This window comes from Pleurodeles waltl, chromosome 6 (genome assembly GCF_031143425.1).
Source record: "Pleurodeles waltl isolate 20211129_DDA chromosome 6, aPleWal1.hap1.20221129, whole genome shotgun sequence".
NCBI classification, from domain to species: domain Eukaryota; kingdom Metazoa; phylum Chordata; class Amphibia; order Caudata; family Salamandridae; genus Pleurodeles; species Pleurodeles waltl.
In genome coordinates this window covers 1,207,421,030-1,207,439,961 of record NC_090445.1, presented here as the reverse complement: position 1 = coordinate 1,207,439,961, position 18,932 = coordinate 1,207,421,030, and the positions used below count along the sequence as shown (strand labels likewise).

The window sequence follows — 18,932 nt, the reverse complement described above, 5'->3', positions numbered from 1 at the left end:
CACTGTCTCAGGTATTCTTATTGATGTATGTCTTATTTGTCTTGAATGCTTAGTTTTATTAATGTTAGTTTGCCTAAATCTATTTAGATGCCTTGATTAACCCTTGCTGATTATGTAGCTGTATAATTTGGTTTTGCGCATTGTCTTCATTACTTTGATATTGTTTTCTTAATCAATTCTTTAACGTTTTTCGTGATTGGAATTTTATTCTGTGGCCACGTTGGTCATGGTGTTCACATTGTGTGGGGGTTCTTGAAATTTTGTCAATGGGTCTACAATACTACTTACTGGATCCAAAGGTCCATCGACCTCAGTGGACATTTGATCCTGCGAAGGATGAAAAATACTACTATAATAGCATAGGGCTCAGGGAGGATCCCTGAGGGGCTTGACATGGCAAGGAGAAAGGGTCAGATTTGAATTCTGTTACAATCACCATCTGGGACCCATCCGTAGGGAATGACATGAGCAGTTCCAAGGCTATATCTCCTATACCCAAAGCCTGCAGGCATTCACTGTGTAGGGTAGGGGAGATGGTGTCAAAGGCAGTGGACAGATCCAGAAGGGTCAAGGCCATGGCCTGCCCTTCATCAACTAGGCACCTCATACTGTCAGTTGCAGATATAAGGGCAGTTTCTGTACCATTTTGGTTTCTGAAACTGAACTGTGAGATGTCCAGCAGTCCCTGTTGCTCCACATGTGCCATCAAATGAATGTTAAGATGCTCCTCCAAGATCTTAGATGGAAATGGAGCAAGGAAATGGGGTGATAGTTCTTCAGGTCCTTAGGGTCAAGGCCGGGTTTCTTGAGAAGAGGCCTAACAGCAGCCTCTTTCCACAACCTTGGACAGAACCTGAAATGAATTGCTCTACTCATAATGGCGGTTAGAGGATGAACTATATCTTAGAGGGACAAGGTTCCAAGGGAGATCCCGATTTTAGATTCAGAAGTTAGGTTTCCGTTTGATCGAGTCAAAGAGCGGAAACAAGGCAGAGATGCAGAATGAATCTCTTCCTCAAAAGTAGTTGAGCAGTTTTGCTGCTGGTAGGTGGCAGGGCAAGGGTCAGTATGCTGTTCTTGATCTGTGGGTACAAATTCTTTGTAAATATTAATAACTTTGGAGTGGAAGAATCCTGCCAACTTGTTGCAGAACTCTGTTACAGTAACTGCTCCATATGTTTTTTGGTTTGCAACAAATGTGTTATTTTCAAGATACTCAGATCAGTTTGAAAAATGTATTACAAATGTTTACGAGCTACTGCCTCGTAACATGTTTTTAAAAAAGCAACAAAAAAAAATCCCTACTATATTGGCAATACCATTTCGAAGAAGTCTTCCGACTCATACACGACCTCAGTAAATATAACATTTTCAACGCCATAATCGTGCCGATGATAATGTACATATTTAGAATTACCTTCTATGTAAATCTCAGCAGAAGTTGAATCTGTACCGTGGATGTTTGATGCAAAGCAGGAATAACGCCCTGTATCTTCCTGAAAAGCCTCAGAAATGACCAAGGAGTGCACATTTCCATCCTGCATGATTTGAATATCCGGTGAGTTTTCAAGTTCTTTTCCTTCACAGTACCAGCTGAAATACATGTTTATATTATGTCAGTAAAAACAGCCTAACAAAGTAAACAATCTAGCAGTCATCGTCATCGAATCATCTTTATTCGGCCTTAAAAGTACACACCAACATCAATACATAAATAAGCACATATTAAAAGAATGTGAGAACGATAAAAATACATTCAAAGGGCATTCTTAAAAACGATATGCACAGGCTAATACTATCCTGAGTTAAATTGATAACAATAAAAGCTTCATACGAGAGAACGTTGGAAAAACAGACCAGCCAGCCAAGAGTATATTGTACTATGTCAATATCAATTCTTTTTTTTCAGTGAGCGAGCATTTTATAAACTTAATCAAGACATAACAGACGTGCGGGCTACCCAATTGCTGCTGCTAAAAATGGCTTGTTTGCGTGGCGAAAAAGAGAATCAAAATATGTTTACAGTAAGAAGTGTAGAGAGTGCAAAACAATATGAAGTGTGTAGTGCTTTGCCTAAGAGAGATCATCACATGGCACATAGGGAGACTGGAAAACTAGGGGGCTTGAGTAGGAAAGGCTAACAGAAAATAAAGGTTAAAGCGCAGCTTATGAAAGTCAATTCACCAAAATGGCAGGGATAGCGAAAGTGACATCATATGCCTTTTGACCTTTACTTTTACTCATACACACACGTGCTTACACATATAGATACACATTCACACACTCACATAAACACACTCTCACCCACAAGCATGCACTCAACATACATCTAAAAGCATTCTATTACTTACCTTAGGTGCTAGGGAGTGTTGGGACGTATGTGATGCTTGAGCCATTCTAGCATGATTAAGCATGTGCATGACACATGCACGTAGTTGTGGGTTTAGCATCGGCCGGCATGCAGGTCACCTCGCCCTTTGGTTCTTATCTGACCATGCCTGCCGATCTTCTTTATTTCTAACTTTAACCCACGTGGTCACGGGGCCACAACACAATACAGTATCTTAAGGAGGAAACCAACCGGCATCCCCTCACTTATTGTCACATAGGTTCTCATTATCCTAATGAGACTACTGGATTCAAGTAGCAGAATCACTTGTACTTCGGGGGACTGAGTCTGATCCCGCACATGTGACACCTGTCAGCCTAATGTGGGTTTCTTCTGGTTAACTAGCAGTGCCTCATCTCCATCCAAGAGCAAGAATGATTGGGCAACCGGTCGCATGACATAAGTTACTTCTCAGGCGAATCATGGTCACTCAGATCTCATCCTTTTCTCTCAGTTACATTAGTCTCACATGTGCAAGGACAATTAGAGCCAAAGTATAGTTCAATAAGGTTTTATTGAAATAATTGCATATTAGATAATAAGGCATGTATTGCAATAACTAGGACGATGAAGCACAATAAGATTAAAAGGGTGACAAGGAGAGTAAAACACAATTATAACCCTAGCATATTGTCACTAGAGTGTGTAGAGACAGTTCCCACCTAGGCTATGTTAGAGCACAGCATGTTCACTCTAATTCTGCCCTTCAGGTTCCACCAGCAAAGACATCATCCCTCATACCTAAACAAGAGGCCTGTGGTCTATATAAGCAGCTGTAGCGAAGTAATCAACAATCAGCATACAGTCGTGGTCATCTGGCTGGAATCTCCCTCTAACATACATGGGTTAAAGTAGTATTTTTATAATAAAACAGGTGATGTTCCAAGAAAGAATCCCCACGTAAGAGTGTTTATGTTTCTGTGAACATTGGAGACAAAGTGCACCACTTTTGCTAGCAACCAATCTTACTGCATCCTTGAGAAAGCACAGAGTGAAAGAAATGTCTCGTTTAAGAACGCAATGCTGACCTAGGTGAATAACAGCTAGATAGTGAAAATAAAACAAGACTGCAAATGTAGCTACTGTTAAAATAATATGACGAAGCTAAAATAAAATATATCTAGGTTAAAGTGCACAGAAGCAGGCCCAGTTTGCCAAAATAAGGTGTATAAAACTATAGCTAAAATGGCTACACAACATTATGACTAGCCTAACTGTAGTGACCGCGACCAGTTACGTCAATAGCGTGATACTACAGGGAGAGTCATATTCCATCTAATTGTAATCCATTCTTTACTACACTAATAGTGACTAATATATTATGATAGTATTCACTATTAGTGTAATAAAAATTGCAAGAAAACAAGAAAACTGGAGTCACGACCAACGTCCATAAGGACGAGTTTCCCCGGTCTTCCTGACACAGATTTTGCCACCGCTAAGGCCAGGGGTCGCAAAGTCATTGCCAGGGGTCGCAAGGGGCAAGCCAGGGGAAAGAACTGCGACCTCTGGTGACCCCTAACTGACGTCTGTGGCACAGCCTCATGAGAAGAAACCATTAATGGAAATGAATGCTAAATAAGCTTCTGGGGCAGATATTACTGTTGTGTTCCAGAGTGATTTACCAGATTGTGTTGCTTGGCTTTCCTCCCTCCTGATATTGAGGCGCTGGTTAAGGACCTGGCATTTTTTCATGTCTGAATTAGATGAAATGCTCTCTGACATAGCATACAGTTTGGGGACCTCCATGTCTATAAACGTTTGCTTAATATATACAGAAATTGCTGCTCTAGTGACCTAGGCTTCCGGATTACTCGACACCAGGGTCGATTTCTCCTTTAGGGCTAGGGGGCTTCGCCTCTCTGAAAGTCCTGCACATCTACATTAAAAAATATTAAATAGATCGATTTGTTTGGAGATACAATTGTATCTCTGAACAAATCAATGTCTTCAACTCTGGGCTGTCATTCTTAGGCTGCCTGCCTGCCCAACCTCATTTTGAAGTAGGAGGTGGAAGCCAGGCAGTAAATCAACTTTTCTGCACTGTGACTCGAGCCGGGCTTAGCTTTCTAAAGCCCTTTGTTTCCATGTTGATCTATATTGGCATCCACTGTCGGCCAGTGACGCTTTTAGCGTCATGGTTTCGGGTACTGGAGTCTTCATCCCTGCGTGAGGGCAGTCACTGTCATTCACAGAAATAGATCCCACCCTTTCCCATTAGTCACTCAGTTGAAATGGATGCAAGCATGTGTAACTTGGTTCCTTGTCATGACCATTTGTCACATTAACCTCTCCCACTGTGACACCCCAGGCCCTGGCTGCAAATCAGTAGCCCCTTCAGAAGTGGAGCCGCTATATTTGTTTTCCCGCTAAATTGTTCCAAAAGACGAGCAGGGTTCTGATTTCCCTTGCAAAGTTTATCCAAATATCCGAGTCAAGCTCAAAGCGAGAAATATGTGCTTGCAGGAAAGGCTGCATGGTGCTAAAACTGGCCCTATCTTCCTGTCCTTAACTTTAATGCCAAAAACATGGATTGATTTGGGAGTAATGAATGTTAAAAATATTAAAGTAATGTGTGTCAGTGATTTTGTTCCTCTCTTTTTTCACATTTTACTTAATGTTGCATTCTCCAAGAAAGTTAACTGCTTCATCTTGCTGTGTATTGTTTTTTGTGCATCATATTACTATAGTGCATACTTTGACTTGTGCCAGGTGTTTATGAAGGACTTTGAGTGCGCTGGTGCTGAAGCTGAGGTTGAAACCTGCAAAGTACAGTGCCTGTCAGTGGGATGGCAATTCTGCAGAGCACGCAGAACAATGGTCATGTATTCCAGTTAAAATTGAAATTCAGTGTAAATGTGTGCGAAGATTGTGCAAAGAGGTTGAAATATTTAGAAGGTGACAGCAAAAGGAAATAGAGAGCTTAAATGTGTATGAGTGTAGTGTATGTTTGAGATGGTAAAATGAGGGAGATGAGAGGAAGTGCATTCAGGCGAGAGTGAAAAGAGTGTGCTACAGAGGAAAGAGAGGAGGTTGAAATATGAAAATGGATGAGCAGTGCAGAGAACAAGGGCATACATATTTAACATAAAGCATACATAACATAAGGCCATTCTCCTTCCACAGGCCTCAATAATATTTAATTTATAGTCTCACAGTTTCAGAATTGAAACATTTCCAATGTTAATTATTTACATTGAAGAAATCATTGTTGTTACTCATTTATCTTGAACAGATAACCATTGACAAACCCAATTGGACTGATAAGTTTTAGGTGTATATTAGTTGTTGTGTTATTTTTCTGGATGCAATAACATCTCCGAGAGAAACCAAACACAGGCCAGGTGGCATACTAAGGGAATCACAGAAATGTATTCTAAATGTCTCTTTTAGAGAGCTCCAACTTTTTTCATCCCACTTAAAGACTTGTCTGCACATATTTCTGTATGACTGATTGCAGATAGCAGCTGTGGGTGCTTCTCAGTGCCTGGTTAGAACATTTTCTTCCAAAGTTGATGCTGCATGCAGTGCAAGACACTGGGCAAGCACACACTTTAGAGGGCCTGAAGTTGTTGTGCTGTTCAATCTGCCCATTAAAATTACTGTTGAACTTATTATTGAAGTAAGATATGGGGCAATCTTGAATGTGTTTAACATTCAAAGGCTAAACATTTGCACTGCTTTATAAACCTTGCTTTCTTACTAAATTCATTTGCTTTCAAATCCACCATTTGTCCATCTGATCTCGGTTTTTTCGTGGGAGGAGGACCCACCCTGGACCACACGTTTGACCATTAGGCTGGCTCGCTTCACTCGCTATATAAAAGACATACCCAACATTTATGTCCCAATCCACCACTGGTCAACACCCGGATCCAAAGCAATAGAGGATGTAGTTTAATATGGGCTTCCATAAGTACTGGGACAACCTCAGCATGCCATGAAAAGGTGAGTGCAGATTGTGGTAGGGCCAGAAGTCTGCACAAAAAAGGTATTTGCATCTTTTGTATTTAGTCAACATAATAACAGAAATGCTCAATTATTTCTGTTTATCTGTCAGGATGCCCAACTAGGTAAAGGTGTGACCTTTGCCACTTCCTTCCCAACCAAATACAATTTCTTAGATTTGGAATGCTTAGACCCACATTTCATGAGAAAGAACTTTGAGCGATTTGTTTTCAGCCCCAGACCGTTCATGGAGTTGCAAAAAACATCAAGAAGAATCTGAAGCCCATTAGCAGTTCTGGCCAGTATGATAATACTGAGACTGAATGGGAGCCTAGCTTGAGCAGATCTTTCCACATTCAACACAGAAAACTCTCTAAGCCACTGATATACGGAAAGAGTAAAAATGAAGTCTTAATACAGCCCCAGTGGGCACCTACAGTAGAATTTATTTGAGGAGAGTGTTCACTATTATTGCTAAACTGCATCTTTGCTGAGGTGCCCAGATATAACTGGTGCAGCAAATCTATCAAAGCCTTTTCTATACCTATGCCTTCCATTTTGTCCCAGAGTTTGAAGCACTGCACCGTGTCAAAGGCACATGTGAGATCCATAAAAGCTAGATGCCCCCTGGCAGTAATTTATTTATTCTTGTCTTCTGGATGCTCCCCCAGGGCCGATTTGAGATGTTTATTGGCTAAAGCGCAAACATGATTAAACCAACCAGGTTGCGTTGAACTAGGGCGTTTGCGGGTTACTAGCATAACTGCAATGTAAATGCATGGAGGACGCCATATCTAGATAATGATCTGTGAGTCTTCCCCTTGTCGGGAGCCTAGCAGTCAAAACAGTTGCGTTCAATTTTATGGCTGATCAATTAAAATCACACAATTCTATCATAAATCATCACAAATATAATATAAAATAAAATACACAGAGGTCCTTTAAACTAGAATATTAGCTCAAAAATTAAAACAAAGCAGCAAGTTAATATTCTACATTGTAAATGCAAATTAAGATAGCAAATACAAATATATTTAAACATACATCCAAATGATGCATTATGGCTCTTTACTCAGCTTTATTTACATGGAACTATCTCACATATTTGGAAACGTTTCAAATGTCCTTTAGGTAAAACAATTGAACGTTGAAAAGTAGATTAACAACTTTCCTTAATAGATAATTTAACTCTGTCAAATGTTTTCAGTAAAACCATCGGAAAATCAAACAGTACCTATATGGTTTCATCGGATTTTCTTAAATAATTAAAATCATTAAATATCTGGATGCTGTACTTATTACAATGTACGCCAAACCTGTAAAGGTCAGGCATCACGTAAAACTCTTCCTTTTATAGCAGCAGTCAAAGGTATTTTTCTGGGCGAATTTCACCAAACACCTAGTCCATGTGTTGCATTGGACAAAAGAAAGCTTTATTTGCACAAATACAGCCAAGACTGAGATTTTGGAAATGAAACAGAACCTGAGCTTTCATTCAGCCCCAAGACTTGGCACATTCGCCTAGCTCAAGTAAACAATCGAGTGGTCTTATGGGTTTCCGAGCACTCCTTAATTTGCCAAGTCAATGTTATATTCACTGCTTTAGTTTGAATCACATGAGAGTCAATGGGTAGTGCAGAAGTTTTAAACATCACATCCTTCCAACCTGCTGGGGAAATCCTTGGGCCCTGAGTTACTAAAGCTTGTGCCGGCGCATCTGAACTCTCTGTGGCTGTCTACACAAAGGAGTTTATACTGGAGGAGCTTGCATCCAGAACAAATTCCCAGCAACAGTGAGCACACTCCCCTCTGCATTATGGCGCAAGTCTGTTCATTTATCAGTGCTGGAGATGGCATAAGATGCATACCAGTCTTTGTAGATAGTGAACTTCACTATGTTTTCCCTATGTGCAACGCAGCACATTATATTTGGATACTGTGCTGCGCTCTGTGAAATCTTAGCACATTTGAGCCTCGGTACGTCCATCAGAGGCCCTCTCCTCCTATACCTCCAAACCAGCCAAGAGTAGAATCACTGCAGCTCAACTCTGCCAGGAGTATTTTTTTTTTATTATGTACTGCAAGTTGCCATTATACAGGGACAACCAGTAAGGGAAAAAAGGTGAGTGAAGAGATGTCCTGTGGCACAGCTTAGCCCCCAAAGCATTAGAAGGGGGGATTCTCCCCTTTCCAGTGGCATCTCTACCCAATGGATTTCTGCTCAAGGATCACAAAATGGGTGTGTGATCTTGACGCACCAGTAATGTCTTTCAGAAATATATAGTTTCCCTGCAAGAGCCACATCTCCCTCTGCCACTGCTGGCAGTACTAGTGTTAGATCTGACAGCCTTAGAGTGGTCTTTCCTCAGCGTTTTTACCTGTCTCCCTCCATTTTTCTGATCTCCTTTTTGCTGATTTTAGGACTTTGCGCACTTTACCACTGCTGACTAGGGCTAAAGTGCTTGTGCTCTCTCCCCTAAACATGGTAACATTGGCTCATACCCAATCGGCATATTTAATTTACCTGTAAGTCCCTAGTAAAGTGCACTAAATGTGCCCAGGCCCTGAACATTAAATGCTACTAGTGGGCCTGCAGCACTGATTGTGCCACCCACATAAGTAGCCCCTTAATCATGTCTCAAGTCTTTCGTTGTTAGGCCTGTGTGTGTGCAGTTTCACTGCCACTTCGACATAGCATTTAAAACTACTTGGCAAGCTTTAAATTCCCCTTTTCTTTCATCCATAGGCCCTAGGTAACTTGTAGGGCAGGGTGTATATGTAAGCTAAGCAAAAGGCAGGACATGTACTTATAAGTCTTACATGTCCTGTTAGTGAAAAACTCCCAATGTCGTTTTTCATTACTGTGAAGCTGCTCCTCCCATAGGCCAGCAGTAGAGATTCCCCAATATGCTTGTAAGTGGTAATTTCTGATCCGAGAGGAATAGACTTGTAATATTTGGTATGGTTGGAATGGTAGTAAGAATCCTACTTACTGGTGAAGTTGGATTTTATATTACTAGTTCAGAAATGCCACTTTTGTAAGTAAGTATTTCCTTGCATTTACTGCCATCTGTGCCTTACAGTCTGTCTCCAGTGCACTACTGGTCTGTGCTGGTTGATAGCTCCCCCTTTGCTTCCCCCTAGACAGTCATAAAAACAGGACTCTCAGCTGCTAATGGATATAGATGGGTTTCCCTGGGAAGGAAAGGAGGAGGGGCTATCTCTAACACTTCAAAGGACAGTGGCCTGCCCTCACACAAAGGACTGATAACACCCCCCCCCCCCACAGGGCTCCTGGTAGACAGGGCTGGGTTGAAAGGGGAACTTATGCACTTCAAAACAACTCTTAGGAGTTTCTTCCACTTCAAATGCACTTTTGGGTGTATATATACTTGGTCTGTGACCCCACCAAATCAGACACTTGGACTCTGTCAGAGGGACTGCTGTGCTGCCCACAGGACTCATCTGGACTGCTTTGCCAGAATGACTGCTGGCCTGCTTGTTGCCCTGCTGCCTGCTGACCCCTGACTCTGATGGAAGGACTCTGCCTTCCTCCTCAAGTGCTTTCTAAGGTCTTGGATTGAGCTTGCCTCCTGTTCTGAGGTCTCAGGACTATCAGATACTTCACCAAAGAAAAGAAAATCCAGCGCATCAGAAAACTGATGTAACGCCTCAAAATTTGACACAATGCCTGCAGGATCGATGCAGCACCTGCCTCGCGGCTGAAAAATCACCACATCACCTGCAGGATCGACTCAGCGGCTGTTGCCTCTACTCCACACGTTCTGGGTTTTCCACGCCCTGGGCATCAAAATATTCCAGCATCACAGTGAGGAACCAAGGCTATACTCCTGGACACAGACGCAACGCCTTACAGCATGGAAAGAAACAATGCATCGCCTCTGCCACACCAGAAAAATTGACACACCGCTTTACTTTTCGATGCATCTCCTCCTCAGTGGCCCCTCTGTCTTACATTATGAGTTATTGCACAAATACTTCACACATTGCTTTCTAAGTTAAGGATGCCTGCTCTGTGCCAAGTTACCGGATGGTGAGCACAGGATAATTTAGATTTTGTTGTGATTTTCCCTGACTAGGATTGTGTTCCCTACTTTGATAGGGTGCATACCTCTGCCAACTAGAGACCCAATTTCTAACAACTAATCTCTCAGCCATCCTGATGAGTGAGAGTGCAGATCATAGGTTTTACTCCAGCTTCTCGCGGGGTTGAGATGGCCACTATAATGTAGGGACCCATGCTTGAGAAACACAAAAAGATATGGAGTGGAGCCAGACCTAACTGGCCTCAGGGCCCATCTCCTTGCAAATAAAGACCTTTCTTGCTCTATGGTGGCTGTTTGGGCAGCTACTCCCAGTTTGCTCCTAATGAGGCAGAAAAGTGCACTAGACACCATTGTGATGTTGAAAAGAAAAGAGGAATACGAGTGTGGGTAGCTGCTTCTCGCATATGACCGCACATTTAATCACTAAAGCAGTAGCAACCTTCAACCCCCATGGGAACAGATTGGTGGCTTTAGTGTGATTTGTCCATTTCACTTGGGACTGAAAGACTGTAGGAATTTGGCTTACTGGTTGAGTGGGGTGAGACCCTATTCAAGTAGTATCCACAATCCTGTCAGGGGGAAGTCACAAGCAAGTCCCAAATTAAGCTGTGCTCAACCTCCTGATAGCTTGGCACAGGGCAGTCAGACTTAACTTTAACCACTTCAGTGCGGGTATCAGCCACTGGCTGACGCCGGGACACTACCTCCCTGGTGCGGGTCACGACCAGTGGTCAACACCAGGGAGGGGGGTTAAAAAATATCCCGGGAGACACAGAAGATCTTCTGTGTCTCCACCCACCCCTTTGTGACATCAGCTCACCGCGAGGTGCGCTGACGTCACTATCTGTTTTCTCCACCGGAGCAGGAAGCCTGCGTCAGGAATGGATCACCTCAGGGTCAACAGTTGCCCTCATGTAATTACCAATATTGACCATTGTGTGATCTATTCCTGTCGCCGGCACTAGGGCTACCCACACGGGTGAGGTACCATTTTTATCAGGACACTTGGGGGAATGCTGGGTGGAAGAAAATTTGTGGCTGCTCCCAGATTCCAGAACTTTCTATCACCGAAATGTGAGGAAAAAGTGTTTTTTTTTGCCAAATATTGAGTTTTGCAAAGGATTCTGGGTAACAGAACCTGGTGAGAATGCCACAGGTTACCCCATCTTGGGTTCCCCTAGGTGTCTAGTTTTAAAAAATGCACAGATTTTGTAGGTTTTCCTAGGTACCGGCTGAGCTAGAGACCAAAATCCACAGATAGGCACTTTACAAAAAACATGTCAGTTTTCAATGTAAAAATATGATGTGTCCATGTTCCGTTTTGGGGCGTTTTCTGTCGCGGGCACTAGGCCTACCCACACAAGTGAGGTACTATTTTTATCAGAAGACTTGGGGGAACACAGAATAGCAGAACAAGTGTTACTACCCCTTGTTTTTCTTTACATTTTTTCCTTCCAAATGTAAGACAGTGTGTAAAAAATATGTCTATTTGAGAAATCCCCCGTAATTCACAAGCTAGTATGGGCACCCCAGAAACCAGAGATGTGCAAATAACCACTGCTTCTCAACACCTTATGTTGTGCCCATTTTGGAAATACAAAGGTTTCCTTGATACTTATTTTCCATTCTTTATATTTCACCAACTAAATTGCTGTACACCTGGTATACAATGAAAACCCATTGCAAGGTGCAGCTCATTTATTGGCTCTGGGTACCTAGGGTTCTTGATGAACCTATAAGCCCTATATATCACCGCAAACAGAAGAGTCCAGCAGACGTAACGGTATATTACTTTTGAAAATATGACATCGTAGGAAAAAGTTACAGAGTTAAAGGTGGAGAAAAATGGCAGTTTTTTCACCTCAATTTCAATATTTTTATATCTCAGCTGTTATTTTCTGTAGGAAAATCTTGTAGGATCTACACAGATGACCCCTTGCTGAATTCCGAATTTTGTCTACTTTTCAGAATTGTTTAGCTGTCCTGGATCCAGCATCGGTTTCACACCCATTTCTGTCACTAACTAAAAGGAGGCTGGAAGCACATAAAATAGTAAAAATGGGGTATGTCACAGTAAAATGCCAAAATTGTGTTGAAAAATGTGGTTTTCTGATTCAAGCCTGTTCCTGAAAGTTGGTGATTTTAGCACTGCATACCCTTTGTTGATGCCATTTTCAGGGAAAAAACACATGCTTTCTTCTGCAGCCCTTTTTTTACCATTTGTCTGAAAAAAACAAAATTTTAGCTGTATTTTGGTTAATTTCTTGGTCTCCTCCAGGGGAATCCACAACCTGTGCGTACCTTTAGAATCCCTAGGATGTTGTGAAAAAAGGATGGAAATTTGGCGTGAATAGCTTATGTGGACTAAAAGTTATCAAAGCCTAAGCGCAAACTACCCAAATAGCCAAGAAAGGGCTCAGCACGGGGGCAGCAGCCAAGGGGTTAAGGCAATGTTTAAAGTATTTATACAATACTTCAAACAATAATGATGTAAAAACACAACACAAGACAAATCCCACACCAATTTAGAAAAATAGAATACAATTTAATAAATAATTTGACAACAAAACGACAAAAATCCAATTAGCAGAACCGGAAATATTCAAAAAGATTTAATTGAAAATAGTGCAAAAAGCACCGAGAGCTACTCGCAACTACACGGTCGTGTGAGACCTGATGAAAGTCACAAGTTCAGGTTGACTGCGATGGAGTGCAGGCTGGTTACAGGGATGAGGTAAGTCCAGCTGAAAGAGTTACCTTCATGTCCAGTGCCACTAGTTCCATTCATGGTGGAAGGGGCCGTGAGAAGCAGAGACAGCCTCGCAGATGGCCATAATAGTAGTGTGGAGAACAGGCTGGGCATGGCAGACAGTCATCGCTGTAGCATCAAGTTTCTGTCGGCGTTTCAAACGATCCTCGCTGCCGATTTGCACTGGCAGTCCCCACGAGCAATCAATGCTGGAGCGCAAAGTGTTGGTTCCCTGGAACTTCGCTTCTGTGATAAGAGCAAAAGGCAAGGTTTTGGTGCAGACAAGCCTGTTCATGTTCATGAGGAAAACTTCAAAGGAGCTCAAATGATGTCACACCAGGGGTCCTAGGATCTAAGAGGTACCACCTGGGTGTCAGGAGTTCTTTCCAGCAGAGACAAGCAGGCCTCGGGCAGGACCAGCTACTGGTACAGGCAACAGGTAAGCTGGGCAGTTGCAGAGTACTCTGAGTAGTAATCGATAATTATGAGTACCTGATACCCATCAGGCAAACATTCAAAATCAATGCTGGCTTGCGCCCATAGGTTTTCCAGGAGACCTTCTGTGATGACGGCAACTGGTGGGTCCATGCTCTCTCATGACTGGCACATGGAACATCCCCTTACAACTCTTTCTACCATTTCATCAAGTTGAGGAAACCACACCTTCCTCTCGAGTGGTGGCCTGTCAGATCTCTTCCAGAGGCATGGGGAGAGTGTTCTTTAATGGCCCTTATGTACTCCTCACTTTCCTTGGCCAGGTCTTCTTCATAAAAAGTGGGGGGCTGAGGGTGTTGGCACGGGTAGCTGTAGGGTTTTGGGACCCAGGGTTTTACTTAATCAGAAATGAATACTTCTGTAGTTGGAGGACTCAGTGGAGGTTTTGATGCCAAACCTTTAAACAATGGGATCAGGGGTATGGCGTCATTATGCACTATATATGTTTGCCAATACAGATAATGGTTGAAGTAGAGGCACCCCTGTCGGATATCAATTGCCTCTCTGTTGATCAGGGAATGCTGCTGTTCTGATAAGGGCCCAGCTGGCTTAGGCAACTGTGGCCCATTTTCCACGGGGTGATGCTGAGACAGCACTGCCCCTAGGCTGAGCGAAGTGGCTACTACTACCAGTTCTGAGTCCTTAGTATGGTTGAAGTATACCAGGTTGGATTCAGCCAAGAGTTCATCTTTGCTGTTCTGGAATGGCGTCTGTTGTGTTTCACACCACATCCATCTGTTGGATGATTTTGGGAGTTCTCGCAACAGAATGTGAGGACAGTCTGGTTCCAGATGAACACCTACAACAATCAACCATGCTGATGAAGCTCCTCATCTTGATGATGGACAACTGCTTAGTCTGGGGCCACTTCCTCTGCCATGAAGTGGTATCCAAAGAAGCCGGTATGCCATTTTAAGAATTCACATTTCTCTCAATGGAGAATGAAGTTACTGTCCAGAGGTCTCTGTAGGACTTTGCAGAGTCGAGCATGGTGTACATCAGGGGATTGAGCATAAAGATATGATCAATGACATTTACTACTCCAGTGAGACCTGAGAAAACGTCTTTGAACTGTGTTCTGAAAGACTTTCACTTTACTAGAGGTGCCAAACACTTGTAATGGTGGACGTCTATGTCAGCAGCGAATGTGTGGTGTATATTGACTGGGGGTTTTATAGGATCTGGTGAAAACTGTAGCTCAGGTAAATTTTTGAGAAACAGCACACCAATATATTTCACTCACCAGAACATCTGCTGTCAGGTTTAGGTGATCTTTCCCTCTTGATCGCTAAGTTTGGTATGCACATATCCACACCCAGTCTCAATTCTCCAGGTTGCAAGGATTTACGGATGACCACTAATGGTGACACCCATCGGGTCGGTCCTTCTACCAGTTTTCTGATGTCTGTTGTAGGAAGTTGGCTCTGTATATACTATCTCAAAGTGAGAGATAGTGTGCACAAAGTCCAAGGGTTCCCCTTAGAGGTTACCTTAAACCTTAACTCTGACATCCCTATATGTATATGTATGTAAGGGGTGAGGTTGAGTTCCATCACCATCTCATCAGTCTGACTCATTTTAACTCTAAAAGTTGGGTTTACTTTTTAAGAATCTAAAGACTACTTCTAGAACTTAAATACTAACTTTTACAAACTTTTAAACTTCAAAAGAAATGCTAACATGGATTTACACAAGGCCCTAGCAGGACTTTTAAAAATGTAGGAAAATAGTCAAATTGCAAAAATCAATTTCTAATGACAATTTTTGGAATTGTATTTGTGTGATCAGGTATTGGCTGAGTAGTCCAGCAAATGCAAAGTCTTAGACCCCACTGCTGATCTACCAATGTAGGAAGTTGGCTCTGTATCTACTATCTCAAAGTCAAAGATAGTGTATACAGAGTCCAAGGGTCCCCCTTAGAGGTTGGTAGTGGCAAAATTAGATAATACTAATGCTCTATTCTGTGGTAGTGTGGTCGAGCAGTAGGCTTATCAGAGGGTAGTGTTAAGCATTTGCTGTACACACAAAGGCAATAAATGAGGAACACACACTCAAAGAGTTAACTCCAGGCCAATAGGTTTTTATATGAAAAAATATATTTTCTCAATTTATTTTTAGAACCACAAGATTCAAATTTGAGGTAAGTACATAAAATACAAGGTACTTCACACAGGTAAGTATAGAAATTTGATTTAAAGCAGTAGTGCACACAGTTTTGGGTAAAATGGCAAATACCTATTTTAAAAGTGGACACTGCAAAAATCAACAGTTCCTGGGGGAGGTAAGTAAACGTTAGTTTCTCAGGTAAGTAAAGCACTTACACAGTCAGTATCCTGGGCACAGGCAGTCCACGGTTGGGGGTTCAAGGCAACCCCAAAGCCACAGCACCAGCAACACAGGGCCGGTCAGGTGCCGAGGTCAAAGGAGGGCCCAAAACACATAGGCGCCTATGGAGAACAGGGGTGCTCCGGTTCCAGTCTGCTAGCAGGTAAGTTCCTGCTTCCTTGGGGAGCAGACTAGGGGGTTTTGTAGAGCACTGGGGGGACACACACAAGCACACAAAACACACCCTCAGCGGCACAGGGGCGGCCGGGTGCAGTGTACAAAGTAGGCGTTGGGTTTTGTATTGAAAACAATAGAGGGACTTGGGGGATCACTCTGGTGAAGCAGGCAGGGCACAGGGGGGCTTCTTGGGCCAGCCACTGGCTGGGCTAGGATGAGGGCCACCTGCTGGTCACTCCTCCACTGGTAGGTTGTTCCTCTCAGTCCTGGGGCTGCGGGTGTAGTGCTTGGTCCAGGAGTTGGGTTCCTTTGTTACCAGGCACTCGGGGTCAGGGGGAGCCTCAGGATCCTCTCTGCAGGCGTCGCTGTGGGGATGCAGGGAGGTCGACTCAGGGTGTCCACGTCGTTGGAGTCTCCTGGGAGTCCTCTCTGCAGTGTTGGTTTCTCCAAACTCAAGCTGGGGGCGTCAAGTGCAGAGTGTGAAGACTCATGCTTCTGGCCGGAAGTGAGAGTCTCTTTAAAGTTGGATTCTTGTTGCTGTTTTGTTGTTGTTTCTGGACAGAGCCACTGTCCTCGCAAGGTTCTTGGTCCTTTAGGTGCAGGCCAGTTCTCTGAGTCCTCAGAGGTTGCTGGTCCCGCTGGATGTGTTGCTTTGCAGGTTCTTTGAGTCTAGAGACAGGCCCGTAGGGCTGGGGCCAAGTCAGTTGTCACCTCCGTCGTCTCTGCAGGGCTTTCAGGTCAGCAGTCCTTCTTGTTGTAGGTTGCAGGAATTTGATTTCCTGGGTTCAGGGCCGCCCCTAAATACTGAATTTAGGGGTGCGTTTAGGTCTGGGGGTGGCTACACCCTCTTTGTGCCTCCTCCCTGAGGGGAAGGGGGCACATCCCTATTCCTACTGGGGGAATCCTTCTAAACCAAGATGGGTGGGGGCTGTGTACGGAGGGGCAGGCATCTCCACTAGCTGGGATGCCCTGGGGCACTGTAACAACCGGCATGAGCCTTTGAGGCTCACCGCCAGGTGTTACAGTTCCTGCAGGGGGAGGTGAGAAGCACCTCCACCCAGAGCAAGCTTTGTTCCTGGCCACAGAGTGACAAAGGCACTCACCCCATGTGGCCAGATACTCGTCTGGTTGTGGCAGGCTGGCCGGAACTGGTCAGCCTAACACTAGGATTTGGACTGGTATACAGGGGTCATCTCTAAGATGCTCTCTGGGTGCATTTTTCAATAAATCCCTGTAGGAAAGTACCATCTTGCCTGGCATGTTACCCCCATTTTTACTTATATGTATGTTTATTTTTGCCTGTGTCGCTGGGATCCTGCTAGCCAGGACCCCGATGCTCATAAGTGTGCCCTGTATGTGTTCCCTGTGTGGTGCCTAACTGTATCACTGAGGCTCTACTAACCAGAACCTCAGTGTTTATGCTCTCTCTGCTTTTTAAATTGTCACTGCAGGCTAGTGACTAATTTTACCAATTCTGATTGGCATACTGAAACACCCTTATAATTCCCTAGTATATGGTACCTAGGTACCCAGGGTATCGGGGTTCCAGGAGATCCCTATGGGCAGCAGCATTTCTTTTGCCACCCATAGGGAGCTCAAACAATTCTTACACACGACTGCCACTGCAGCCTGAGTGATATAACGTACACATATTTCACAGCCATTTTACACCGCACTTAAGTAACTTATAAATCACCTATATGTCTGACCCTCAATTAGTGAAGGTTAGGTGCTAAGTTACTAAGTGTGAGAGCATCCTGGCACTAGCCAAGGTGCCCCCACATTGTTCAGGGCAATTTCCCCGGACTTTGTGAGTGCGGAGACACCATTACATGCATGAACTACATATAGGTCAATACCTATGTGTAGCTTCACAATGGTAACTCCGAACATGGCCATGTAACATGTCCAGGATCATGGAATTGTCACTCCAATACTGGTATTGGGGGGACAATTCCATGCATCCTTGGGGCTCCAGCATGGACCCCGGGTACAGCCAAACTAGCTCTCTGGGGTTTTCTCTGCAGCTACCGCTGCTGCCAACCCTCAGACAGGTTTCTGCCCTCCTGGGGTCTGGGCAGCCCAGTCCCAGGAAGGCAAAACAAAGGATTTCCTCTGAGAGACGGTGTTACAACCTCTCCCTTTGGAAATAGGTGTTAAGGGCTGAAGAGGAGTAGCCTCCCCAGCCTCTGGAAATGCTTTGAAGGGCACAGATGGTGCCCTCCTTGCATAAGCCGGTCTACACCGGTTCAGGGAGCCCCTATCCCCTGCTCTGGTGCGAAACTGGACAACGGAAAGGGAAGTGACCACTCCCCTGTCCATCACCATCCCAGGGGGGGAGCCCAGAGTTCCTCCAGTGTGTCCCAGACCTCTGCCATCTTGAATGCAGAGGTGTGAGGGCACAATGGAGACCTTTGAGTGGCCAGTGCCAGCAGGTGACGTCAGAGACCCCTCCTAAAAGGCTCTTACCTGGTTAGGTAGCCAATCCTCCTCTCAGGGCTATTTAGGGTCTCTCTAGTGGGTTTCTTGTCAGATAACGAATGCAAGAGCTCACCAGAGTTCCTCTACACGTCTCTCTTCGACTTCTGCCAAGGATCGACGGCTGACTGCTCCAGGACGCCTGCGAAACTGCAACAAAGTAGCAAGAAGACTACCAGCATCACTGTACCGCCTAATCCTGCTGGCTTTCTCAACTGTTTCCTGGTGGTGCATGCTCTGAGGGCTTTGTGCCTTCACCCTACACTGGAAGCCAAGAAGAAATCTACTGTGGGTTGATGGAATC

The 18,932-nt window shown here is 44.0% G+C and overlaps 1 protein-coding gene across 1 annotated transcript in view; it reads right to left on the bottom strand.

Annotated features, from left to right (window-relative positions):
* The window catches only part of MYPN (myopalladin), a 2,801,288-nt gene that overhangs the window by 2,227,538 nt on the left and 554,818 nt on the right, over positions 1-18,932 (bottom strand). The window contains exon 3 of the mRNA XM_069240514.1: positions 1,418-1,593. Within this exon, the coding sequence (XP_069096615.1) occupies positions 1,418-1,593 (176 nt within the window). The remainder of the gene's footprint in view (positions 1-1,417; positions 1,594-18,932) is intronic.